Here is a 27923-nt window from a genome sequence, read left to right as displayed (position 1 = left end):
GTTCCTCTAATAGTCTAACAAAGCCACACACAAGCCAGATGGATTGATTTATAACAGTGTTACAGAGCACCATTTTATAAGAAACTAATTTATAATTTAATTCACATTAATTCTAATGTGTCTAATTTCTAATTAGACACAAAACTAATTTTGTGTCTAATTTCCACAAAATGCAAAGTGACTATATATGCACATCAATTTATCCATATTCATAATGAAATTATTGACGTTTGTACAGATGGTGGAAACCCCTGTTTTAATGATACATGCACATAAACATCCTCCAAGCACATTAAGATTCAAGTAGCTGATACAGCTGCTGAGATTTCTTGTGTGTCACACAAAGGAAGAAAATAGTGTGTAATTTTACTGCTCCCAATTAGAGAGTCATAGACTGTGCAATCCCTCTAATCACTTTGTTTGACAGCCACAGGCAGCCAGAAGACCAGAGGTGTGTGCATGCATCTGTGTGTGTGTGTGTGTGTGTGTGTGTGTGTGTGTGTGTGTTTGATATTTTAAGATAACTACATAATAGTTGTAATAAATCTGTACATGCATTAGGAAAACCACAGTAAAAGCAAACTGCTCCTCTGCACACATCCTGCTCTCTAAGGGAGTAGTGTATGAAATGCTCAGGTGTTAGGTCCACATACTTCCCATGTGCACGCATGCACACACACTCACACACACACACACACACACACACACACACACACACACACATGTTCACAGAGACATTGTTTTACTCTAATTGTATAACTAACTACTAAAAAAAAGCATAAATATAGCATGGTATAAGGAAACTGAAAGCAGTGAATTGGAATATTTATTTCATAACACTAATTAACCAATATTCAAATTAATAACATTTTCTGCACAACACTGGAATATTTATTTAGCAAAAGCATGACTAGATATTAGAGAACTAATGTGTAAACAAAATATATATCACTGTCTCAATGCCTTAATGCAATTTTAAGCAACATTCAAAACTCTCATGCTATTGCTATGATATTTGATTAATATAAGTGGCATCACATTACTCAACACTGTTTGAATAGATGTGATTATTAGGCTGTCTTTCCTTTAAGCTCCAATTTGTCTGATTACTGCTGACCATGATGCAAACACCCTTTCTAACCGTGATGACTGTTAACATGGTGACTGTTACTATGGTGACCAAGTCCGTGGTGTCCACATCTGTGGTGATGGTTTTCATGATGATGGTGTCGATGGCGATGCCCATGGTGACCATGCCCATGATGACGATGCCCATGCTGACCATGCCCGTGATGACGATGCCCATGCTGACCATGCCTGTGATGACTATGCCCGTGGTGACCATGCCTGTGGTGATGCCTGGTAATCACATTTAATTCAAGAATCGCCTTTTCATTTTCAGTGCAGTTGAGACAAACAGAGTTGAAAAAGTTGCCAATGTCTAACATGACAACCCCAACACCACCAAGTCCTTTCTGTAGTACCCTTGACACCTGTGAATGTGTAGTTATGGTATTAGTCAGCTGAATATTCATTGCATTGCATTGTTCATAATTTGTGATATATTTTATTCATATTCAGTTTATATTCTCTATGGTTGTCCATGCAGAATTCTACTGTCTGAATGCAATAAAACACTCTTTCCTCCACAGCCATTGTTAATAAAGCTAGGATTAATAGTATTGAAAATTCAAAGCGTCCTCACATCTTCGCCATGGCTTTGAGCACGCTCAAGTATTGTTAAAGTCTTAAATTCCTTTTGTCCACTCTTAATGGCCTGGCAGACCTAATGGGAAATATTGATAATTCTCAATTATTAATTAGACCAAAATCCACATTTTTTAATTACCTCCTCTGAATCATTCCTAAGAAAGTAATCAATCTGTCAAGATTACCTGTTTGGCTATAATCATCCCAGGGGCATTCATTTGCTCCACTTTCCTCTCTGGATTTATGCCTACAATCCTGGACTGGCTACAACTCTGTCTTTTTCGAAACGGTTGTAGAAGTGCAGGCAAGACCAGGATAAGCTTCTTGAGGTTAACTTGGTCCTGCCAGTAACTGACTGTGCTGTCCTATGATGGAAGAGAGTGAGGTATAAATAACAAATCACCTTAAATATCAAATATATTATGCTATAAATATATACTGACATAAAATGAATGATTTATTTAAATAAAAATTGAATTTGTATTGAAGGAAATTTCAAATGAAAATATTCTGAAGAACTTACAATTTGTGGCCCTTCATTATTAGGGATCAGTGACAGTAGGCATATGAAGTCAACATACCTTTACAATAAAACATTTATATTAAAAAGAAAGAAAGAAAGAAAGATATATTATGTGTTATGCATACATCTTATTACTTGTACAGCCAGTAAACAGTCAATAAAAGACAAGTCCTCAGTTGAGCAATTCTAACTTGTATCAAAAACCAACATCTAAGCAGTTTCATGAGGACTTAAAACAGTAAAAGTTTAAGATGTACAATGGCATCTTTTCAGAATGTATTGCACTCACTGTGACAAACTTTTCTTGTCAATACAAGTACTGATGTTGTCACAATGTTCCAGAAGAGACACAGCAACAAGCAATGACTTGTTAGCAGTATGGTCAATCCATCCTCTCAGTTCCTGCATGAAACAATTAAATACACAGTATGGCCAAATGTTTGTGGACACCTGACCATGGCCAGAGCCATATCACCCGGTAGTTCTCGCCTGGTTTCCCACTGAAGCTATGGAGCTAAGCTTTGGATGGGAGACCTCCTGGGGAAAACTAAGGTTGCTGCTGGAAGTGGTATTAGTGAGGCCAGCAGGGGGCGCTCACCCTGTAGTCTGTGTGGGTCCTAATGCCCCAGTATAGTGACAGGGACACAATACTGTAAAGGCACCTGAGGTTCTGTTAAAATCTCTGTGGTCATTAAAAAGCCCAGAACCGTTCTCGTAAAGATTACGGGTATAACCCTGGTGTCCTGGCAAAATTCCCCCATTGGTCCTTATCAATCATAGCCAATAATAATCTCCATCCCTGAATTGGCTACATCACTCACTCCTCTCTTCTCCACCAATAACTGGTGTGTAGTGGGCATTCTGATATGCACACATACACTCTGAACTGAATCGAACCATCCAACCATCCAACTCCCATTGAAATTTTTGCACATTCCTGCATTGACACTGCTACTGTATTATAAAATTATAGTATCTAATTTATTGTCACTATATACACTTTATATACACTTTACCTGGCTGCTACCACTATAACTGCTATGTTCGTATTTGGTATAAGCTAATTTGCTGAATACTCAGTCTTAGCATGTTTTGTTTACATTTATACCATTTTTAAATTATATCGTTACTCCTTGGCACCTATCTTTTGCACTACTTGTATATCAGACACTTCCACACTAAAACTGTGTACTGTTCGGTGCGACACTGTCACTTACTGTGTCTATTGTCCTGTTTTAGTAGTACTGTACTGTCTCGTGTTGTTAGCATACGTCTGCATGTGCACTTTATGTAGAATGTTTGTGGATCTTATTTAGTTCTGTGTCTCATGTGGTTAGTGTGTTGTTTTATGTAGCACCATGGTCCTGGAAGAATGTTGTTTCGTTTCACTGTGTACTGTACCAACTGTATATGGCTGAAATGACAATAAAACCACTTGAACTTGAACTTGGCGTACTATGGCTGCTGTCACATCATCCAGGTGGATGCTACACACTGGTGGTGGTTGAGGAGATTTTCCCCCCATACAATGTAAAGCGCTTTGAGTGCCTAGAATGGTGCTACATAAATCTAAGGAATTATTCATTATTATTACTCATACTTGGGCTTTCCTTCACTGGAACTAAGAGGCCTAGCACAAACCTGTTCTAGCATGACAATGCCCCATTCACAAAGAGAGGTCCTTGAAGACATGGTTTACCAAGGTTGGAGTGGAAGAACTCAAGTGGCCTACACAACATCAACCCAATAAACACCTTTGAGATGAACTGGAATGCAAACTGCACCCTAGGCCTTCTCACCTCTCATCAGTGCCTGACCTCACTAATGCACTTGTGGCTGAATGAGCGCAAATCCCCAGTCACCTTCCCAAATCTAGTGAAAAGCCTTCCCAGAAGAGTCAAGGTTATTATAACATCAAGTGGGGACTAAATCTAGAATGGGATGTTCAGAAAGCACACATGGATGTGATCAGGTGTCCATAAACTGTTCGCCATATAATTTATTTATAAAATTATAATGTCCAGAATTACAATTGCTTTACAATAGCTTCACAACTCAGATGATATAACAGCATCCGAAAAAAGATTGCTTATTACCTTAATGAAACTTGTGAGAGTTTCTGTGTTCCTGAGAGTTTCATCAGTGTCCTGCTCTAACCATGTCAGCTCCACTCCATCATAATTGTTCTTCATCAGATATTTCAGTGTTGAGTTAATAAAATTATCCAGAGTAATCTGTTGCTTGGTCAACACCTCCAACCTACACACAAGAATTTGATGCTATGTAAAAAAAAATTAAAAATTCAGAAAGTAGCAATTTCATTAACTGCACTACTCTGAATACCTTGACTGCTTCACCCCAACACCAAGCAACATCTTTAGAGTTGGATTCCTGAGTAAAGATGCGTAGTATTCATTTTATTATATTCTGATTTGAAAAAAAAAAAACCCACAAAAAACAAAATCATAATAATAATAATAATAATAATAATAATAATAATAATAATAAATAGCTTGCTTATTTCACTGTACTGACCCGTCTTTCAGCATTTTCAGCATGGAGCTAAAAGCGTCCACATCCGGGGACAAGGTTTTTAAACTGAAGTCATCATCAATATAAGCAGTGGAGTAAATAATATGAGTGCACAAGAAAGGATCAAGTGGAAAAAACATGTGCTGCAGGGATGCATCCATATAACAGGCCACTGTAGAGTCACTTTGAGCAGCAGAGGCTTAGGAAAAAAAACAAAAAAATAAATAAATAAATAAACAGCCAAAACATATAAATATTAAAAAGTCTGAAATAAGTTTAAATCCATGGAAATGTTTGCTGCATTTCATTACTTATTTGACTTGTATGTCTCTGATCTTGTGTGTACTGTAGGATCTTATGTCAGTACCTATTAGATAACCTCTTAGTCTTTCACTGTTCAAGTAAATGGGCTGTGTTTCTATCACACTTCACCTAGGCACCCAAAATGCCATCATTCATTCATTCATCTTCACAAGCTGCTTTATCCTGGTCAGGAACACTGGGCATGAGTCAGGAATGTACCCTGGATGGGACAACAGTTCATCGCTTCGCACACACACATTAACATTCTCATTTACACCTACTGGCAATTTAGCATCACCAGTCCACCTACTGGTATGTTTTTAGGAGGTGGGAGAACACACTCGATCACAGTGAGAATGTGTGAAATTCTGCACTGACTGTACCCTAAGCTTAGCATCGATCCAGGGGCATGGTGAAGCAGCATCACAATGCTATATATATAATGCTATATATAGTATATTGTGATCACATCACAATATACTAGATCATCAGTATGATGAAAATGTTTTCAGACTGCAACACAAATGGTAACAATTGGTGGTAAGACTCACCTGCTGATATCACCAGACATGCAAACACTAAAATAGAAGAATGAAAGGAAAGAATTTTGTTTACTGCAGAACTTTGTTTTTGTTTACTGTACACTCAGTTTGTGTATTAAAAAATGAGCAGTTACAGTACTGTGCAAAAGTTTTAGGCACATGCAAAGAAATGCTGCAGAGCAAAGATGCCTTCAAAATATAAAATTAAATGTTTCTACATAAAAAAAAGTACTGTAAAGAGTAGTAAACAGTAGTAAATGAAATTAAAGTCAATATTTGGTGTGACAAAAAAAACAACAATAAATAGTAGTCTACAGTACAATGTGTGCAGTTTTATAAGGAAATTAGCTGCTAAGTTTTATTGAGCATCTTGCAGAACCAGCCACATTTCTTCTTGAGACTTTGACTGTCACAATTGCTTCTTATTTTTGCAGAAAAACCCAGCAGCCTTCATTGTGTTTGTTTGTTTGTTTTTGCAGAAAGTGGTCTCTTACGTAATATTGTGCTTTCTTTAATGGCATACACACATTTTTCTGTAACATTTAATTTTGTGCTAGAAAACTAATGTTTTGGAATCTAAAATGTTTTTTGTACTGACTATAACAACGTTTGTACTCAAAAAACAGGGTGCCTAAAACTTTTGCACGGTACTGTAGTTAGAAATAAACTACATTGATATGGAAATACATTCATAAGCAGTACAATTTGCCATGTTATGTTTTGTTTGTGAAGGGGAACTGTGTGTGTGTGTAGTGCTCTACAGACATCAACAAAAATAAAGAAAAGAAAACCCACATCCTCAAAATACCACTAGAGGCTTATTTGACACCAGAACACTGAAATTCTGTTTTTGCAGTCTGAAGCTATTTTATTTCAGATGCATTGGCTGTTATGCAAAACAACTGAATATATGATGCATCAAAGTCAGTCTAATATATTAGCATCTAATCTACCACAAAGTAATTGCACACATGTTTTATTAACTTTGGTAAATCAAATCTGTACAGTAGCCCTAAACACAATTTACACACACACACACACACACACACACAGAGAGAGAGAGAGAGAGAGAGAGAGAGAGAGAGAGAGAGAGAGATCGCACAGTGTACTTACCTACAGTGATCTGCATTGCTTGGCTGTGCTTTAAATTGTATACTCAATGCTACTGGCCAAAGCTGCAGAGTAAGCCTGCTGATAAAGTAGCACTACACACACCACATCCTGTACAAGCACATACACATCTCATATATGATACACCTCAACATACTTCCTGTTTTGAGTATAACTTTTTCACACAAACCACTACTCTATTATTGAATTTGTCAAATAATAAGTATTAATCACATACTTATGAATTAATTTCTGAATTAAAGTCTAGTCAACATGGTAATGAAATCCAGTAAGTTTTGTAACAGCTGGCAGCCCACCAAACTGGACTTTCAAAATGTTATTGTTGAAACAGGTGCAGTAGCAGTTGGTGGTGATATTAGATGGGAGGAAAAAAATAAGTCATGAATTTAACCGAAAGATGTCTCATAAGATATGGCTATGTATGTCATTTAAGGCAATGCTTTTCCTGCTTTACAGATGACAAGCCAAATTTTGTAGCTCATCAGAGTGGAAAGAGAAAGACCACACAGATGAATTTAATGATTAATAATTCTGTTTAATTACTGGTTATCACACTTGATTTTATTATAATATTTTGGAAAATGCACTAGAAGCCGTCCTCAATGTCAGAATAAGTACAGTATGTAATCATAAATGTTTCCTAAATTTCAGAAATAGTTCTTTCATTTAAATGAAACCAATCAGTCATGTTAATAGTCTTTCAATGTCCCCTTATAAAAAAATGTATTGAAATTTCAACTAGATATTTAGAAGGTCTTATTAACACTGACTATCATAGTGTGTCATAGACAAAGTAACACTACAGGGAGACATTACTCAGCAAGTCTTTTAAAATATACAGATGGGTGAAAAATTGAAATAAAAAAACAATATAACGTGCCTTAGTAAGGTGTTGGGTGACCATGAGCCACCTGAACAGCTTCAATGTGCCATGCATAAATTCTACAAGTCTCTGGAACTGTACTGGGGGGCTGAACACCATTCTCATGAGAAATATTCCCTCAATGTCAATGATGATGATGATAATAGTGAATGCTGTCTAATTGAATGCTGTCAGTCCAGAAACTCCCATACTCTAGGTTTTCAACTGTGTTGAGATCTGGGGATGTCCTGTCCTGCACATTTTAGTTTTTCTCCTGTTCCCAAAACACATGATTATGCTAATAGGCTAATTATCTGCCCTTGCCCGAGTTAAAGTGGGTGTACTGGGAACAAAGAAAACATAACAATATGCAAGAGAGGGGGTAGTCCAGGATTAGGGTAGGGAACCTGTGCTCTACGGGGACAAGTGGATACAAATCATGACAGCAAAATGCCTTCCACAGCATAACAGAGCCATTATTATTATTGCAAGAAATGTAATTGGAATGATACACAGGAGTATACAGTAAACAAAAGTGTCTAATAACATTATAATTACTTACATCTAAACATTGTAGAATATCAGTTTACAGTTTCATTACATCCAAATGTAGACACAACACACCACGCTGACAGATTTGGGTGTCTTAGCCGTGCAACTAAGCAGCTTACAAGCTTTCCCTAGTTTCTCTTTTACTTCCTGATGGATTATTCCCAAGTGTTAACTAACACCAAGTGCACACTACCATCTCCTGAAAGGGTAAGTAGCCCTTTATTGTTGGTCAAAAGCAAAATTATGACCCTTTTCAAATTCAAATTCAAATTCAAATGTTAATATGAACACCACTTTATCTAGAACCAACAACCTTGACACTTATAAATGGCACTTAATCTAAAAAGTTGTTTGTTTAGTCTTAAAAGTATACATAATTAGGCTGTGTGTATATAAGTATATTATACAAAAATATGTATAATATGTCTTTTTACCAAATTATCTTTTCAGAAAGCACAGTCATATACAGTATACTGTAGATATTGTTTTCAGGTTAGTGATTTCTTCCCTCTACTGGTGAACATATGAACAGCATTTACACTATTAAATATTTTTTTTTACTGTAGGCACTACAACAGATCTTGCAAGACTAATCACTTGTGATTTGTGTATACAGCAGTTTACTGAATAACCCAAAATATTATGTGATAAAGCTGCAAGGCAAACCAGCTACATCCAAAATATTCTTCTGAGCTCTCAAAAAAGTTCCTGTGAGAAAAATATAAGAATGACATCTTGTTAATCATCAGTAACAAACATTCACTGCAATAAAACTCATTCACTCACACAGATCATGAGAAACAACCTCATAATATTAAGGTCAGGAAATATCTTTCCAACATTTTAGCATTAGGCTTTGTTTGTTTTTTACCTGCTCCAGATTCTGTTCCGCTTCTTCTATATCAAATGCCAGTTGTATCCTTTCTCTGGCTTCCTGCTTGTTAAACACAGATGTATACACAGTAACGGCAAAATGACACCACTGAACATTTGTAATACACAATAATACTTAAATACCACTTAAATAAGGTTGACATGTGAATGAAATTCTTTCAGTTGTTTGACCAAACTTTAACAAGTCTACAGAGTGCACAGTATGTGTCACTCACTGTGATAAGATATACTAAACATCACCAGAGCAAAAAGCAAACTTCCTTGCCATTGCTCTTGTGATTTACCTCTTTCATAGTTCCGGGAGTCAATGACTGGGCAAACAGGACTGCGTCATGAACTGACAAGAACATGTGACTAGGAGTAATACTGCTCTCCTCAAACACTCCTCCAGTCTCCAGCTCCTCAAATACCTGAGCTAAAACAACACGCATACACACACACACGCACACACACACAAAGAGGGAGCTAATGGGTCAATGTTAATTATACAGTACTCATGAACTTTTACCTAATACCTAAGCAATCACTGAGTGGATTTGTCTAAATATATCACACAAACATATACTGCAGCTTATCATCATCACAAGAAAGACTAGAAAGATTAGAAACTTCATGTTTAATGCAGTTATGTTAACTAAAAAAAAACAAAGACATCTTAGTGGATGCAAATGAAAAATGTTTCAAGTGAAGGGAAGCTGGTGTTTAAGCTTATCACATATAACTGCAACTTACAGTAGGGTCCAAAAGTCTGAGACCACTAGTGAAAATGTTTCATTTCACAAAATGTTTCATTACAAATTTCATTATCAGCAACAACTCGAGTGAAAAGTGGAATCTTAGAAATATTTAGAGGAATTTCAGAGTTTCTTAGTATTCATATTTCCCCCTTTTGTATGAATGACGACTGTGTGCACTCGAGCTGGCATGGACTCCACATGCTAAACACATGCTTTCATGGAATGGATAAGACTCATGGAAAATGAATTAACGTGGTCAATATCACAAAGTTGCTTACATTTAAATAGGCACCTAAAATAGTGTAGAATATTGAACATTTACTTTCTTTGTTTTAAATATTTCAAAATTCTGGGGAAAAAAATATGCAAAAATTATGCAAAAAAAAAAAATCACAGATTTTCAATATGGTCTCAGACTTTTGGACCCCACTGTAAATATTGCAAAATACTTTTGTAGACATTTTAAGCTTTTAAATTTACAACTACTTTTAGAGACTTTTACTCCATTAGAACTAAATAGGCATACCATATGTTTGTATCCATTTATTCTAACACCATAGAGTGACTTTTTTGTAGTAATTTCTAAATAGTAATGTCTTTTAGGAGGATATAATGAAGCATTTAAACTTCTTTAAAATGTCCTTTTTAAAAAAAAAAAAAAAAATTGCCAAGAGGTCAGCTGCATTTTTATATCAACATCAATGAACGCAGCATGCTTTCAACAGATCCCAAAGCAAAGAAGAAAAGTCTAGGACAGACTTGAAACAAGAGCTGTACATAATCTAAGCAAGACTTTAAACTGCAGACCTCCTGTCTCTGTCCACTTTACACATGGCAGATATTTTGGATAATAAAAAAAATAAATTCACCTTGCACATTTGCTAGGTATAGGCTAATCCCCAGGGCACTATAAGTGTTGCTCATCTGCAAGAAAATAATCATAAATGACATTAAAAACAGGATATTTTAGTGAGAATTAAATAGTTATCACAGTTATACTAATAGCCGAAGTTAAAAGACACTATATAACACTATATCTACAGGGAGCCCAAAAAGTCTCAATACAGAGGGGAAATTAACACTTTTTTTTTTTTGGCTAAATGTAACTTTATTTACAAAATATTCTCTACATAATTCCCAATTATTTGTAAATACACACTGAGTCGTCCATCCCAACTTTGGCTCCCAGTTTGGCAACAGTGACGTGTGTGATGTGCTTGCCATGTTTCCTGTTGTCCATCACAACCTTGCGACAACTTCCCGATCCAGCCATGAGTATGATTTCAGTAAGCTCTTCTTTGTCAAAGGCATTCTTAAAGGCTAACTGAAAAAAATTATATATAATATAAACTAGGTAGGGGCGCACGGTGGCTTAGTGGTTAGCACGTTCGCCTCACACCTCCAGGGTCAGGGTTTCGATTCCCACCATGGCCCTGTGTGTGTGGAGTTTGCATGTTCTCCCCATGCTGTGGGGGTTTCCTCCAGGTACTCCGGTTTCCTCCCCCAGTCCAAAGACATGCATGGTAGGCTGATTGGCATGTCCAAAGTGTCCGTAGTGTATGAATGGGTGTGTGAGTGTGCCCTGCGATGGATTGGCACCCTGTCCAGGGTGTACCTCGCCTTGTGCCCGATGCCTCCTGGGATAGGCTCCAGGTTCCCCGTGACCCTGAAAAGGACTAAGCGGTATAGAAGATGGATAGATGGATGGATGGATAAACTAGGTATGAAAAAATTTGGAAAACATTTTTCTAAAAAGTGTTAATTTCTCTTATGTATAGAGACTTTTGGGAAACCATGTACAGTGGTGCTTGAAATAATTTTCTATATTTCTGCATAAATATGACCTAAAACATCATGAGATTTTCACGCAAGTCCTAAAAGTAGACAAAGGGAACCCAATTAAACAAATAAAACAAATTTATTTATTGAGGAAAATGATCCAATATTACATATCTTCGAGCAGCAAAAGTATGTGAACCTCTAGTTAATTTGAAGGTGAAATTAGAGTGAGGTGTTTTCAATTAATCAAATGACAATCAGGTGTGAGTGAGCACCCTGTTTTATTTAAAAAACAAGGATCTATAAAAGTCTGATCTTGTTTGTGAAAGTGCATCATGGCTTGAACAAAGGAGATTTTTGAGGACCTCAGAAAAATAGTTGTTGACGCTCATCAGGCTGGAAAAGGAGTTTGGACTCCATCAATCCACAATCAGACACATTTTGTACAAACTGAAGGAAGATCATTGTTACCCTCCCCAGGAGAGGTCAACGAACAAAGATCACTCCAAGAGCAAGATGTGTAATAGTCTGCGAGGTCAGAAAGGAACCCAGGGTAACTTCTATGCAACTAAAGGCCTCTCTCACATTGGCTAATGTGAATGTTCATGAGTCCATCATCAGGAGAATACTGAACAACAATGGTGTGTATGGCAGGATTGCAAGGAGAAAGTCACTGCTCTCCAAAAATAACACTGCTCTGTCCATGAACTCAAGAGAAAGTGAGTCATGGAGCAAGACAGCAACCTTAAGCACAAGTTGTTCTACCAAAGAATGATTAAAGAAAAGTAAAATTAATGTTTTAGGATGACAAGTCAAAGTCCTGACCTTAATTCAATAGAAATGTTGTGGAAAGACCTGAAGCAAGCAGTTCATGTTAGGAAACCCACCAACATCCCAGAGTTGAAGCTGTTCTGTGCTAGCTGCACTGCTCCAAGCCAATGTTCAACTGATCAACAATTACCAGAAACGTGTAGTTGCAGCAATTGCTGCACAAAGGGGTCACACCAGATACTGGAAGAAAAGGATCACATACTTTTGCCACTTACAGATATGTATGTGACCAAGTATAATATTTTTGTCTCATTTGTTTAATTGGGTTCTCATTGTCTACTTTTAGGACTTGTGTGAATATCTGATGATGTTTTAGGTCAAATTTATGCAGAAATGTAGAATATGCTAAAGGGTTCACAAACCTTCAAGCACCACTGTATATCCATATAACACTATATCTATAAAATGTGGCACTATACTGATGCTGTTTTATCACCTTAGTAGCATTACCTAATGTTGTGTCATTTAAAGCTAGCCCACAGCACTGTGGAGGTCTTGATTGTTATTGGTCAGAAGGTGCTGATTAATGTCACATTAGAAAGTCCTGAGGTCAAAGGACTTTGTGGTTTCTCTCTAACATGAGAAACTGTGTTTTTGTCTTATTAACTTCAAGAGAGAGAAATAGAAAGTTTGGTGATGGAATGACTGTTTATAGCTTCTATAATGTCCATGATTAAAAAGAACTAACTTGTTGGCAATCCACAAAACAGAACATCTATAAACTTATAAAACATAGTTTTATAAAATGATCAAATGTGCTATTCTTTAATAAATAAAACATGCTAGCATTGGCAAGTTGTTGTGCTGTAAGAAGAATGAAATACTTTTAGGTGTGCTATTATTGAAAAATAATTAACTTTGGGTCAACCTCGCCATTAATTATCTTCCTATAACAGTACATCCTTTTGTGCTTTATTCCTTGCTTATTGACCTTAGTAAGAACTTTAATGCCCATCAGGTCGATGAAACAGACTCCTCCCAGGTCCAAGATAAGTGTATGAAAGGGGACAGGCTGCATCTCCATCATAACAGGAGGGGATGTGGTAGGCTCAGGCTCTGGAAGCTGGTCACTGGGATTCATGATATCACAGTATGGATTGATGTAACTCGTGGGCATGTTTTCGCTGCCTACACCAATGGTGTAAAAGTCACTCTGCAGATCAATTTGTGAAATAGTCTGAAAGTGGAATGGGCAGCACATAATGACACTTTACCTAAAATGTCAAGTGAGCTATTACAATCTAGGATTTTTAAGATTGAACAATTTGAGCATATGCAGCATTAAGCAATTTAAAACTACACTACAACTTGATGTCTGCATATATCACTTTGAACATCTACATTTAAAAATGCTCTAGGTGAAATTTTCCTCCATAAGTGTTAGCAAATGAAAAAAAGATTCTGCACCTGCGTCTTCATGGTAACTAGTGAGCTCACTTTCCTCTTTCTCGCAGCTGCCTTCTCCTGACTCTGTTGGTCTTTTATTTTTTGTTTTTCTTTCTCCTGCTGTTTTTTCAGAAACTTCTTCTTGGCCAGAAGCACCTTGCCTGGATCCAGCCCAGTCTGCCATAGACCAACAAATGAAGACAGAAAAGATATTGGCTACCTTTGCATGCTGAGCAAAACTAAGGTAATACAGTATATGGACTTTCAGTAATTGGAATACACTTCATTTAACTGATGATATGAGAAATAAGATTTGTAGAGATACAATCCACACATTCATTGTGATTAATTCACTGTGATCAACATACTTTTTTGATAACCTTTCGGCGAAATATCTCTGCATTGGCAAAGTAAAGAGGTGAGCAGTAACTCACTATTTTCACACCTTCAATGGATTTCACCTGAATAAAAATAAAAGACATACATTTTCACCATAATTATACCATTATTTCACTAACATTGAAGCGTGTTTAAGAACGAGCAAATACTGAATAGCAACCTCTGAGACTTTACCTTATTGTAGACTTTAGGGTTCTTGTACAAGTCTGTATCCAAGACCTGACCCACTTCCGAGCCATTACGACTAGAGGTAACACAGTCACCAAAAACATCATATATATGCAAAGCATACTATGTGTGTGTAGTAAAGTCATTCCATTCAATGTTCACTTACAATTGAGTCTGGAAAATGACTACCAGAATGGAGAAGCTCACCCCAATTGCAACACCATAAGGCAGACTCAGGAAGAAGGTTGCCAGGAAAGAGACAACCCATACACACTGTAGAGAAAATTTAAATAAGTGTGTGACTGCCCACAGTTGGATGCAGCTCAAAAAGAAAATTATACTCTGATTGCAATCATTTTAAAATCTCTATATTCATAGTGGAAAGCTACTATAAAATTATCACTAAAATCATACACTGTATGTTCTGGTGTTACTCATGGTCCCTATTGGATTTGAGATATGTTAAATATAGCATAACCCACACAGTCTAGTTTGCTCTTCTTCCAGAGATAGTATGGATCAGAGATCTGCAGAAGTGTGTTCTTCAGATTAACAGCTATGAGAGCTCCTAACACGGACTACAGACAAAAAGATTAATACAGACAAAACAACAGACAAAAACACAATTATTTCTTAGAACTAATGTAATGAGAGAAAAAAATTGGCAAATTAGAGTATTTTATATAAAAGTAGACATTAACATATTGTGGTCTGATCTTTCTTACCTTAGGGAGTGGTTTGAGAAAAGCTCCCAGAGCCAGCATGGTGACCATGACAACTACCATAACACACAGACTGGCAAACTGAGAATCAACAACATGACATTAGTTGGAATAGTACTACTACTACTACTACTACTACTACTACCAATAATAATAATAATACTAACAACAACAACAACAACAACAACAATGTTCTTTTCAGTCCTGCTTAAAAAATGCTGTTTTTACATCTTAGATTTCTTTTTCATTTTACTTAATTTTAGTGTGTAAGAGAAACATAAATAAAATATAGAATTGCCCATAATGCAAGCAGTCTTAGCAAACATCACCCCCAGTGGCCAGTCCTTGCCAATGTAAATAGAACAATGAAGAGACCATACATGAATATACTAATGAAGTTTTGTGGCAATGGCTCAATGCTAGTTGTGTGAAGTGCCTGCTGCAAGCTGATTGGCTAATAGCAGCCATTTTTGAAAAGTAATTCAGTGGTGATTTCAGACTTTCAGTTTCTGAGAAATCAAAATTTCAACTTAACTCTGCCCCTTTTCAACGTTTATGTTGTAAACTTTGCAGATCACCTCATGATGAATCTTTTGTCATAGATGCATTTCAAGTTTTGTGTAATTCCATGCAGGCATTCATGAAGTAAAGCTGTTTGAGTAAACCAGTTCCACCCCACTTGGATTGATTGTAAACAACCTAAAACATGGCCGTCATCAGCCAATCAGATTTATGACATTTGACAAGGTTAACATTGAGCTATCATCACGAAACTTGATTAGAAGGTTTGAGAATGGTGTACTACTATCTGATGCTATGTCATTCAATTTGCCCACTGGGCTGCACTATTCATGTATTTGTTTACAAAAACAAGCATAACTCTTAGAAAACAAGAGATCGCCTGGTCCTGAGAATGCCTACCAAGATTTGTGTCTGTGTGCAAAGTCATTACTGAGATACAACTTTACATCCTGTTTGGTGGTGTCACTGTCAGATTCATTGCCCCAAATGCTAACCATTTGGACCACCCTTAAGAAACTACCAACACTACAGTTGAATGGCTAAAATGTATTATCTCAATGTATTATTGACCAGCTGAAAGCCATGACTTTACTACACCTGACAATTTTGAGACCTGAAAATTACAGTTGACGAAGAGTCTCCATCAAACCTGATGCATTTGAGCAAATCAATCAAAGAAACATGAGCAAAAACTGTAGCATCCAGATGTACAAAGCCCATACAGACATCCAATGATGTACCTGTAATGGCACCCACATGCGGTTCAACCAAATACTGACTCGTGGGATAAATACTTATGCAACCAACAAATATATTTTATTTTTTTAAATAAGCTTTTGTGCTACAATAAAAATACTGGATATTGGCACCTTCAAATTGTTACATATATTGTGTCAATAAAATGGAAAAAAAAATCAAAATTTCATCCATTTTAAACCCAAATTGTAACACTACAAAATGTAAATAAATAAATAAATAAATAAATAGTTAAATTAAATCATAAATATAAAAATAATAATCCTTGAATGACTAGCCTCTATTCATAATATAGTGTGCTTTCATCATACTGCTGCCACACCATATTTAAATGGGCTATCTCCTCCATTGTCACAACCTCACTTCCCTCTGATAGCCACCACTCCTCACTGGACTTACACACCGCAACAGACATGCTGTGTTTCCCTCCAACATCTCTTGACAGTATCTGTCCCAAAGCTACAGGCCAGCTTGCAAGTCACCCTCTAGACCTTGGCTCTCTGAAGCTCTTCATAGCAACCGGACCAAGCTAAGGGCAGCCGAAAGGAAATGGCGTAAATCAAATGATCCAACTGAACTAGCCAATTACCAAACACTTCTCTCCTATTTATGCAACAGTATCTCTACCGCTAAAGCCACATACTACCAAGAGAAGATTAGCAGCTCTCCCAACACCCATACTCTCTTCACAACCTTTTCTTCTGTTCTCTGTCCCCCTCCTCACCCTTCCCCTACGTCTCTCAATGCAGATGACTTCACCACTTTCTTTTCCAATAAGTTTACATCAATCAGGAACCAGTTCTCCATCCCAGACACCCAGAGACAGGCTCCTCCTCCATGTAACTCTCAACAGTCCTCCTTCTCCTCTCTGTCAGAGATTGATCCTTATAAAGAAATAAATCCTTAGATTTATATAGCACTTTACTAGGCACTCAAAGCAGTTTACATTGTACAAGGGGGAAATCTCCTCAACCACCACCAGTGTGTAGCATCCACCTGGATGATGCAAAGGCAGCCATAGTGCACCAGAAGGCCCACCACACACCAGCTATTGGTGGAGAGGAGAGGAGAGTGATGTAGCCAATTCAGCGATAGGGGGCCATGATTGATAAGGGCCTGTGGGGGATTTTTAATGACCACAGAGAGTCAGGACCTTGGTTTAATGTCTCATCCAAATGATGGTGTTGTTTTTACAGTCACTATAGTGGGGTATAAGGACCCACACAGACTACATTGTGAGCACCCCTGCTGGCCTCCCTAATACCACTTCCAGCCGCAGCCTTAGTTTTCCCCAGGAAGTCTCCCATCCAGGTACTGACCAGGCTCAACTTTGCTTAGCGTCAGTGAAGAACAAGGCAAGAGCTGCAGGGTGATATGGCTCTGATAACTGATGTCTCAAAACTCCTCCTGTCTAGCCATCCTACAATCTGCCCTGTAGACCCTATCCCTTCTCATCTTCTTCAGTCCATGTCTCCCATGATCCTACCTGCACTCACTCACATCTTTAACACATCCCTCTCCAACGGCACATTCTCTACCTCATTTAAGCAGGCCCGGGTTACCCCACTGCTTGGCCAACACTTAACCCTGCTACTGTTGACAACTACAGACCTGTGTTCTCCTCCCTTTCCAAAAACCTTGAATAGCTGTTTTTAATCAACTCTCCACTATCCTCACACAGATCAACCTCCTGGACACCAAGTAGACTGGCTTCAAAAGCAGTCACTCCACGTTGACTGCTCTGCTTTCCGTCAATGAAGTCTTATGTCTAGCAAGATCAACCTCAAGATCATCTGTTCTTATCCTACTCAACCTCTCTGCTGCCTTTGACACTGTGAATCATCAGATCCTCCTGTCAACTCTCTCCAATCTAGGCATCACTGGAACAGCTCAGTGATGTGTGGAATTCTATCTCTCAGGCAGATCCTTCAAGGTGTCATGGAGGGGAGGGGTATATGAAACTCAGCAACTCACAACAGGGGTTCCCCAGCGGTCAGTTCTGGGTCCTCTGCTCTTTTCATTTATACTACATCTCTGGGGCCTGTGATCGAATCTCATGGCTAATCATATAACTGCTATGCTAATGACACCCAGCTCTATTTGTGCTTCCAGCCTGAAGATCCATCCATCTCAGCACACATCTCTGCCTGCCTGTCTGACATCTCAGACTGGATGAGGGAACACCACCTTAAGTTCAACTTGGCAAAAATGGAGCTTCTCGTCATCTCTGCCTGCACCTCAATCAACCCAACCTCACCACACAGCTTGGCTCAACCACACTCAAACCAACCAGGACAGCCAGAAACCTTGGGGTGACTTTCGATGACCACTTGACCTTTACAGACCACATTTCAACAACTGCATGGTCCTGTAGGTTCATTATGTACAACATCAAGAAAATCAGACCCTATCTCACTGAACAGGCTACACAGCTACTAGTCCAGGCTATTGTTATCTCAAATCTGGATTACAGCAACGCCCTACTCCTGGGCCTCTCAGCAAGCTCCATCAAACCCCTTCAGATAAGTAGTGTGTGAATGTGTGTGCATGGAAGGAGCCTCCCCTGGCGCACCCTGGGCAACATTCAGTACCATACTGCTGAACGGCTAATGGTTCCACTATGAAGTGGAACCTCGACACAAAAAGAAGAAGAAGAATGTCATTCCATTCATTATCTTTTGTGTGGCTTTATCTGAAGTTGATATGAGCAAGGTTTGGTAACAATTAAACAAAGAAGTAGTAGCTTTCAATGAATTTCAAAATGGCCAACAGGACATACACCTGATTGTGGATTCACTTCGGCCTATTCCAGGGAATCATAGGAAAGTAGAACTGTGCATTTATCAGAAGTTCTTCAAATGATATAAAGAAAAACATAAAAGCTACTAGGTGGCAATGGAGTGAAACTTTGTGGGTACATTCAGGGCATGGTCCTGAATATACATAACAAGGTTGGTGCTGATATGTAAATGCATTACAGAGATATGACTTAGGAACCTGTATTTTGCCTTTGCAGGCACACTCTGGAAGAACGGTTTTCAATATCAAAAATCCATCTGAAGAAATTTGGGCAGACAGGTGATATGATCCATGATTTTATAATTTTTGGGTGTAATTTGTAGAAGGAGTAGCAAAAACACAGATTTGATTCAAGCATTTTCTACATCATTGTAACTTTTGATAGCTAGGTGGCACTGTCATGAAATTTGTTGCATAGCCTCAGGTAATAGTCCTGAAGACATGTGCAAGCTTCATGACAATGTGGATGAGACACAGCACTACCTGATTGGCGACTTAATTGCCAGATTTGTTGGCTTGTTACAAGTTTCGGAACTCAATATTCCATTCAATAACTTTTGTGCGGATTGGACTGAAGATGTTATGTTATGTACAAAATTTGTAGAAGGAGTAGAGAAAAAACAGTTTTTAACAAAATCCAAGATGGCCTAAAATCTAATTTGGTGGAAATTGACATCATAGGGTCCATTGAACTCAACATGATTCAAGGAATCTAGGGACACCTGGCATTGAAATTTTGGTCACATGGTTCAAAGTTTATGGGCATAAACATCCTTTAAAATTTGGCCAAAATTTGACCTGTTGGTGGTGCTAGAGTTTGGGAGCTTGGGCCCAGATTAGGTGTATTTGTAGCTGTGTGTCAAATTTCCCAACTTTCTACCACACAGTTCTATAGGCTACCATAAACAACCTAGCCAGAATAATAATAAGCAGAATCAGTAGAAAAACAAACACAGTTCTATGGGCTGCCATAGACACCCTAGCCAGAATAATAATAATAAGTAGAATCCGTAGAAAAACAATAGGAGGCCTACACACCTTTCATGCTTAGCCCCTTAATAATAATGTTTTTCTTTTATTATTACACATTCACAAAAGTTAAATTAAGGGGGAAGAAATCTAAGATGTAAAAACTGTACTTTTTAAAATAGGGCTTCAGAACAGATTATGTAATAGTAGTTACAGAGTCTAGGTGTTACAGTGCCCTCCACTAATATTGGCACACTTGGTAAATATTAGCAAACAAGACTGTGAAAATTGTCTTTGTTGTTTAACCTTTTGATCTTTTGTTAAAATCACAAAAATACTCTGCTCTCATGGATATCAAACATTTGCAAACACAACACAGGTTTATCAAAAAAAAAAATCTTTGTTAAATATATTAAGTATTAAGTATATTCCCTATTAATATTTTACATTTTTTAGTACACCTGGGTGACTAAGAACAGGAAATTTTTCAATCATGCATTCCTGTTTCAAAGGGGCATAAATATTAGATAACACATAGGCCAAATTCCCTTAGTCATTCATCAAAATGGGTAAGACTAAGGAATATACAGTTGCAATCAAAATTATTCTACCTCCATTGCAAATCAGGTTTATTGTCAAAATTTAGACTTTCAGCTGTTTGCAGTGAACAAGTCGAATAAAAGCAATTAAAATAGTTCAACACAACAAATGCTTCAAGTGGTTTCCCCAAATTCAGCCGAAAGTGCAACTTCTCCAGTCTTAAAATTATTCAACCCTCTGAATAGAATCCCTCACCACAGCATAAAACAGGTGTTGTCTCAAGCACACCCGATGCAACTAATCAAGTGTTTCATTAGTTGCACCAGGTGTGCTTGAGCTGAAACACATGAAATACCTGAACTGGCTAGGGGTTTGATGCGCGGTCTGACAGGTAGTGAGTCGTCAGATATGGAGACTGGTGGTGCTGCGACTCCAAATCCACAAAAGCTCTTGGACAAGAAAGGTGCAAAGAGGCAAGTATGGAAATATTTTGGATTTGAGGCAGATCACAAGGGAACATCATAACCAAAAACTGATTTGCAAACGGTATAATCGAAGTTTTTTTACGAAAGGAGAAAACACATCAAACCTATTAATTATGTAATATTTTAAAAAGTTCCACGGCCCACCGGCTGCTATGTACACAGCTCCTGTGTGTACATAGGTACTCATACGATATATCTTTGGAAAGCTAAGATTCTTGTGATTTGATTGATACATTGAAAGATACAATTACTACAGCAGCTACAATAAACGTCTCTGTCGGACCACCAACATACAAACAAAACTAATGCAACTCCCTTATGAAGCCTCATAGTAGTCCACTGATCGATAACATCTTGACAAAAACGGTCGTGTTACATTGGCAAAGGTCCAAACGATCCGATCAAGTAAAAATATTTAGTCCAAAACACATTATTACATCAATAAATACCCATAGACTGGTGCTGCCTCATTTCAAATTATAGGCAGATGTGCCTAATCTTTTACATATTCTCATTTATAACTTCGGTTCCCTTGTAAACATTGCCGACGTCTTGACATCAAAATGTCCGCTGCTCTCTGACCTTTTGATTGACACCTCATTTGAACCAATATAAGCTTCCATGTCTTGGCCATAGCCTTCAATAGCCAATGAGAGTATGCATTGAAGGGAAGTATCGTTGCCCTTTCCTTTGTGAAAAGCTCGAGCCTATTGCAACCAATTGTGTGAATGACAGGTGCAGCGTATAGCCAGGTGAAATGCTGAAAAATATGATATGCTGCTATAAGGGTGAGTTTCAGCACTTCAATTTAAATGTCCATGTGTAAAGCTGCCAAATGAGTGGCAAGTGTTTCGTTTCAGAAACTTGTTTACATAGTTTTTAATTTTTGCTTGCAATTTATTTAGTTATTATTTATTTGAAGGGGGAAAAAAAACTAAGGCCAAAACATAAAGTATTTTTCAGAAATACTTGAAATATAAATGCCATTGTTTTGTTTTCATTTATTTTAATATTTAACTTTATAAATAAGAAGAGTGTGTTGTTCACTTATAGCATATTTTTGTGTTTTGCATGCTTGTAATTATTTTGTTTGTTATTTATTTTTATACTTTTAATTACTTGTGGAAAAAAGCTTGAAACACTTTTAAAATACTTGAAATATACAGAATGGCATTGTTTTTTAAAATACATTTTATATTGATATTTAACTTTATTAATAAAATAGTGTGTTGTTCAATTAGGATATTTTTGTGTTTTGATTTGGTACCCAAATATCGTTCAGAGTACCATGGAATTTTACTGGTATTGGTACCGACTACTGAAATTTTGGTACTGTGACAACCCTATAGGAGAAGACTCAGAGCTGTTATCTTGGCAAAGAGAGGTAGCACGAAGTATTGACTAAAAGGGTGTCAATAATTGTGCCACACAATATATTTAACAAAGTTTTTTTTTGATAAACCTGTGTTGTGTTTGAAATTGTTTGGTATCCTTGAGAGCAGAGAATTTTTGTGAATATATATTTTTTTAAAAAGATCAAAAGGTTAAACAATTTTTAACTGTTTAAAGACAATTTTTCACAGCCTTCTTTGCTTATATTTACCAACTGTACCAATATTAGTGGAGAGCACTGTGTATGACTGAATAATTGGATGCCTTACAATGTCAGTTTGGCTTTAAGAATTGTCAACTATAGACGAGCCACCAAAATGTCACTTACCTGTGAGGAACCTCCTGCACTATCTACAGCTAGTGTGACAGACAGAGCACAGCAGATCACATGAATCTTAAAGAAACCACCCAGGAGATTACTGAAGCCCAAAGCTAGCATTTCCTATGAAGCAGGAAATATAACAAACTGTTATCAACTGATTTAACAAAAGCAGAATGATTTGTCTTATATGTGTAGCAATAGTAAGTTAAGGTAACTGGACTAATTGGCATCAGCAGTGAAATGTATTCAAGATTACTGTATGAGTTTGGTTGTTTTGACTCATTAATACTACACACTGAAAGCAGTTATCTATGAAAACCTTAACAGTTTGCAGTCATATTTCGGGCAAAATTTTCTTCACAAGTGTACCTGATTGGGATCCACATCGTAACCGTGTTTGGTGGCCAGTGTCCGGCCCATGGCCAAATTGATGACATATCCGACAATGGCCAGTGAGAAAGCTGTACTTAACATTTCCCCCCACTCGAACACTCTAGGCAGGATCGGGGCAGGAAACCTAAAAGAAGACACTGTGACTTAGCACACACAAGTAAAGTTTTACAATAGGAAAAATAAAGCTGCAAGCCAGTTGATATATCACTTGCCCCAAAGGGATTTCTCCTACTATGTCCATGTGGTACTTTTCAGGCAGATGCAATGGCCCGGAGATGGCAGTAGCCACAACCACCTGAGAAATAGCAAAGCATGTCAGTATTGCTAATAGAACAAAAACACCATATACTTCATCATTACTTGGTCTACTGTTTTTTCCTCTAAAATATAATTACAACAACATTATCCTATTGCTATTTCTCTATTCACTTACAACAATTATCTCTATGGGAATAGGGTAAGGGATTTTATGATGGTAGCGAGTGCTCAGTTCTTTTACTACGATCAGCATCACACAGCTGGCAAGGGCGAACACCATAGAAGCTATGTTGGTTCTGGGCAGGCCTTTGCATATGTCTATGAGGGTCTGAAATACAGAAAAACACTATGAAAAACATACCGAAAGAAGAAACATTCAGAAAATCTGAAAAATACAAATGCTCATTTTTATGGGCTTGAAAAAAGAGAGAGGAGACTGCATTAAGATTAATGAATTGATTAGGCATTAATATTTGTCATTGTAATCTTGAATGATACTTACATAAATTATAGCCAGAGGACCACTGTATGGTTGTACTGGGATTCCAAAAATATACTTAAGCACAGATACGAGGATCTGCAGCCCTGCAGCTGTCATAAACCCCCTAACAAATGACTCAGAGAGGTATATGGCCACAAATCCAAACTGCATCATGCCTAGACCAATCTGTTAATCCACCAAAGAAAAGTACAAGATATTATTTTTAATTATTCCTGTTGCCTGATTGTCAAAAAAATACCACAACACTGTTGAATTCTAAAATTTGATTGGTGAGATGTTAATTAATTTTATATAACAACAGTTCTGACAAATAGCCGGCTGAATAGCAAATCACAAATTTATATTAATGCACTCATTTTAATGCTTTATTCTTTTGTTTATAACTCTTTGTAACAGACAATAGTTTTCAGCCACCATATAGTTTTCACAAAACAGAGACTTAGTACTTCCCATTTTTTTGTTATCTTATTAACTTCAAGAGAGAGAAGAAAAGAGAGCCTGGCAAGGGAACGACTGTTTATAGCTGTTATAGTGTAAGTGATGTAACAGGAGCTAACTGGTTTCATGAACGTTCCACAACATGTTACTATAAATTGATTTTTTTAAAACGTTTTTGATAAATAAAATTGCTGCGATATAAATAATAGGAACAGGAGACTTTGGGAAATGCTGTTATAGGAAAATTAACAACTTTGGGATGGCAACACCATCAAATCACCCCATTATTGGTTAATTTCCAATAATAGCACACTCTGTCAGGTTTCTTATGTACATTTCTTAAGGAACTTACATAAATTATAGAATACAGGTTGTTCAATACAGCGAGGAACACTAGCTACATTGCTGGTCAATCACCTGTATGATGGCAGTCAGACAAGCCAAAGTGCCTGATATGGCCAGCCGGGCCTCATTCATCTTCTGCTCATATACTACAGTGGCATTGAGAGTGGTGTTAAAATAGCTGTAATCTGATTCAGGTGCCAGCTGCAGACACACTATACCCACCATGATACTCAACACAGCAAAAGTACCTGTGTGAAAAAAGGATAACAACATATTCATTGGCACACAATGATACCAAGTACGCAGGAAGTAGGGTAGCTGAGGGTGCTGCAGCATTGGCATATGTGGTTGACATGCATTGTAAACAACACACATTCTCTGTTAAAGGAAAAAATTATCACATGTATGCTGATAAATATTCCAGCACCTTCTGGTATCCCTGTCCACCAGGACCCCATCTCCTCCCTACTCTTCAGTTACTCCTACATCCACTTACAACAAAACTGGTGTTATATATATATATATATATATATATATATATATATATATATATATATATATATATATATATATATATATATAAAACAAAAATAATAGCACCAAATAAAAATGCATTTTCCAGTTCTAAGGTCTAAGTAATTTTGACCAACATGCTGGAACCTCATAACACAAAATAAAAAACTTACCTGGCACCATCTGGTGGGCTGTGCCCATGAAGAAGTATGGAATAAGAGGAAAGAAGGATGAATAAAGTCCATTGACTGGAGGTAAGTTAGCCAAAAGAGCAAAGGCCATGCCTAAATAAAGAGGACAGGACAGAATAAAAATAATCAATTATACACTATATGGCCAAAGGTTTGTGGAAACCTGCCCATCACACCCACATGTGGGCCTTCCCAAACTGTTGCCACAAAGTTGGAAGCACATAATTGTATAGCGTGTCTTTGTATGCTGTAGCATTAAAATTTCCCTTCACTGAATCCGAAAGGCCCAAACTTGTTCCAGCAAGACAATGCTCCTGTGCACAAAGCGAGGTCCATAAAGACATGATTTGCCAAGATTGAAGTGGGCAAACTTGAATGGTCTGCACAATAGCTCTCAAACCAACCCTCAACCCTGATGAACACCTTTGGGATGAACTGGAATGCTGACTACACCCCAGGCCTCCTCGCCCAACATTAGTGCCTAGCCTCACTAATGCTCTTGTGGCTGGATGGATAAATCCCTACAACCATGCTCACAAATCTAGCAGAAAGCCTTCTAGGATGATTGGAGAATATTCTAACAGCAAAGAGGGGACTAAATCTGAAATGGGGTGATCAAAATTCACATAGGGATGTGATGGTCAGGTGTCCACATACTTTTGGACATATAGTGTATAAACTATACGGGGAAAAGCAATATTTTCATATTCTTTAGCAATTTTCTACTCTCATCTTCCAATGTTATCTTATCTGAATGTGTAAATTTTGTATAATGCCAGCTACATATGGCAAATAAATTTAAAACATTCCTAAGATATGTAAATAACACAGACCCTGTGGAACCTGAATCGTGCCTGCGCTGATTCCACTGATGATATCACACACAAGGTTCTGTCTGAAGTTGTATTTGGGAAGCCAGCTGAGCACTGGCAGATGTCTGAAGAGAAGACCTTTCAGTCGCCCGCTGGAGCATCTGCAACATTTACGTACACATTAAAATGTATAAAATTGCAGTTAATTGAGCATATTGCAACTACTGATAATAAGAGAGCCAAATGTAATCTCCACAAGTCACTCTGCTGTGATCACATACCTGAACACTTTCCTTACTTTGTTCCCCAAAGGATAGTTTCTCCTCTTCCTGTTAAACTCCTCATCAAATTCTGGTTGAGAGTAGGCTGGTCGGTCTATTGCATAGCGAGGACGAACTTGATGCATCGTGCTAGCTAGAACTTAAAACCAAGAATCATTCAATATATACGAGACATAATAATATTAATATAGTGACATCAAGCACATCAAATGAACATGCTTGTTGATTCATATTCAGTGAATCTAGTGAGACATTTGATGTCTTAAGACTCATTATCTAGATGTAAATATAGTTTGTGTGTGTGTGTGTGCCTGCTGATAAACCTTCTTTTGTGCAGCTTTTAGAGGTCCTTATCTGACCTTGAGAGCATTTGTTTGACCAGTGTGATTGGAAACACATAGTTTCATGTATACAGCTGTAATTTTTTAAATAATGTATAAAAAACATTTAAAGATTAAGTAAACCAGCATCAATCATTTGGCAGAACAACAGGTCCAAATATATATGACAATATATTATATATGTCCATATATATATACATATACTGTAAAGCTGCTTTTTGACAATGTCCATTGTTAAAAGCACTATACAAGTAAAATTTAATTGAATTTAATTGAATTGAATATGTAATGAAATGTAAATGTTTATGGTTAAAGTTTTAAGAATAAGGCAACTGTGTATGAAACTTCTGAAAAAAATGCTAATGAAACAAATTATTAAAAAATGTTTTACATTATCAGTTATCATGCCAAAGGCATCAAGTGACAGAAAAAAAAGAAATAAAAGGTCATTACCTGTTTCGCTGATGTTCCGTTTCTGATAATATGCCTTAGGTGTTGTAAGCTAGGAATGGTTTCGAGATCATTATTGCCCTGATTCTGATATCTTACTGGTAAAGTTGTATGAAGGGTGGAGCTTAAAATGGTCTTGCTTGTTATCCTTGTTGGCAAAGTCACCTAATGCAGCCTTGTCTTTTTCTTTATTAACTTAAAGAATAGGAGCAATTTATTTATTGTTCATGAATAAACAAATCTTTAAGACCAATAGAATAATTATAATTTATTTAAATGAAGTGGTCTGGTGATCTTGTCTTTGTAAACCCAGACATTTTCACTGGAACATTTAATATATTTCACATTTTTAAAGCCTTTTTGATTTTCAAAAACTAAATTCAATTTAAAAATCATATGGCAAAAACAGATGTAAACAAATTCATTGTGGAGGTAAAATAGGCAACCAACAGTTGATATTTAAAAGTGTACCAATACACAATAAATAAAAACATTTAGTGACATTTGGAGAACTAAATACTGTATAACCATATTTTCCACATA

General features: G+C 37.1%; 2 protein-coding genes across 2 annotated transcripts; both read right to left on the bottom strand.

Annotated features, from left to right (window-relative positions):
* Positions 1–514: 514 nt before the first annotated feature.
* hrct1 (histidine rich carboxyl terminus 1) lies at positions 515–6999 on the bottom strand. The gene is made up of 10 exons (XM_053643859.1): positions 6724–6999; positions 5620–5646; positions 4769–4964; positions 4577–4624; positions 4330–4492; positions 2523–2635; positions 2234–2291; positions 1896–2075; positions 1706–1786; positions 515–1493 (listed from the first exon to the last, which is right to left on the bottom strand). The coding sequence occupies exons 1-10, from the start codon at positions 6737–6739 to the stop codon at positions 1137–1139; spliced, it is 1239 nt and encodes a 412-aa protein (XP_053499834.1). The 5' UTR covers positions 6740–6999; the 3' UTR covers positions 515–1136.
* A 1874-nt stretch (positions 7000–8873) lies between these two features.
* On the bottom strand, positions 8874–27680 carry LOC128619592 (solute carrier family 26 member 9). Its single transcript, XM_053643860.1, has 20 exons — positions 27384–27680; positions 26590–26728; positions 26330–26469; positions 25479–25589; positions 24865–25040; positions 24010–24174; positions 23683–23835; positions 23462–23544; positions 23226–23373; positions 22863–22976; positions 15075–15152; positions 14832–14927; positions 14516–14622; positions 14356–14425; positions 14151–14243; positions 13804–13959; positions 13328–13573; positions 10656–10710; positions 9334–9464; positions 8874–9092 (listed from the first exon to the last, which is right to left on the bottom strand). Exons 2-20 carry the CDS (start codon positions 26712–26714, stop codon positions 8976–8978), a joined length of 2364 nt encoding a protein of 787 aa, XP_053499835.1. The 5' UTR covers positions 26715–26728; positions 27384–27680; the 3' UTR covers positions 8874–8975.
* Between the last annotated feature and the right edge of the window lie 243 nt (positions 27681–27923).

The sequence above is a fragment of the Ictalurus furcatus genome, chromosome 15 (assembly GCF_023375685.1).
Source record: "Ictalurus furcatus strain D&B chromosome 15, Billie_1.0, whole genome shotgun sequence".
Taxonomy (NCBI): Eukaryota; Metazoa; Chordata; class Actinopteri; order Siluriformes; family Ictaluridae; genus Ictalurus; species Ictalurus furcatus.
The sequence above is the reverse complement of the archived record's forward strand: the minus strand, read 5'-3'. Positions and strand labels throughout refer to the sequence as shown.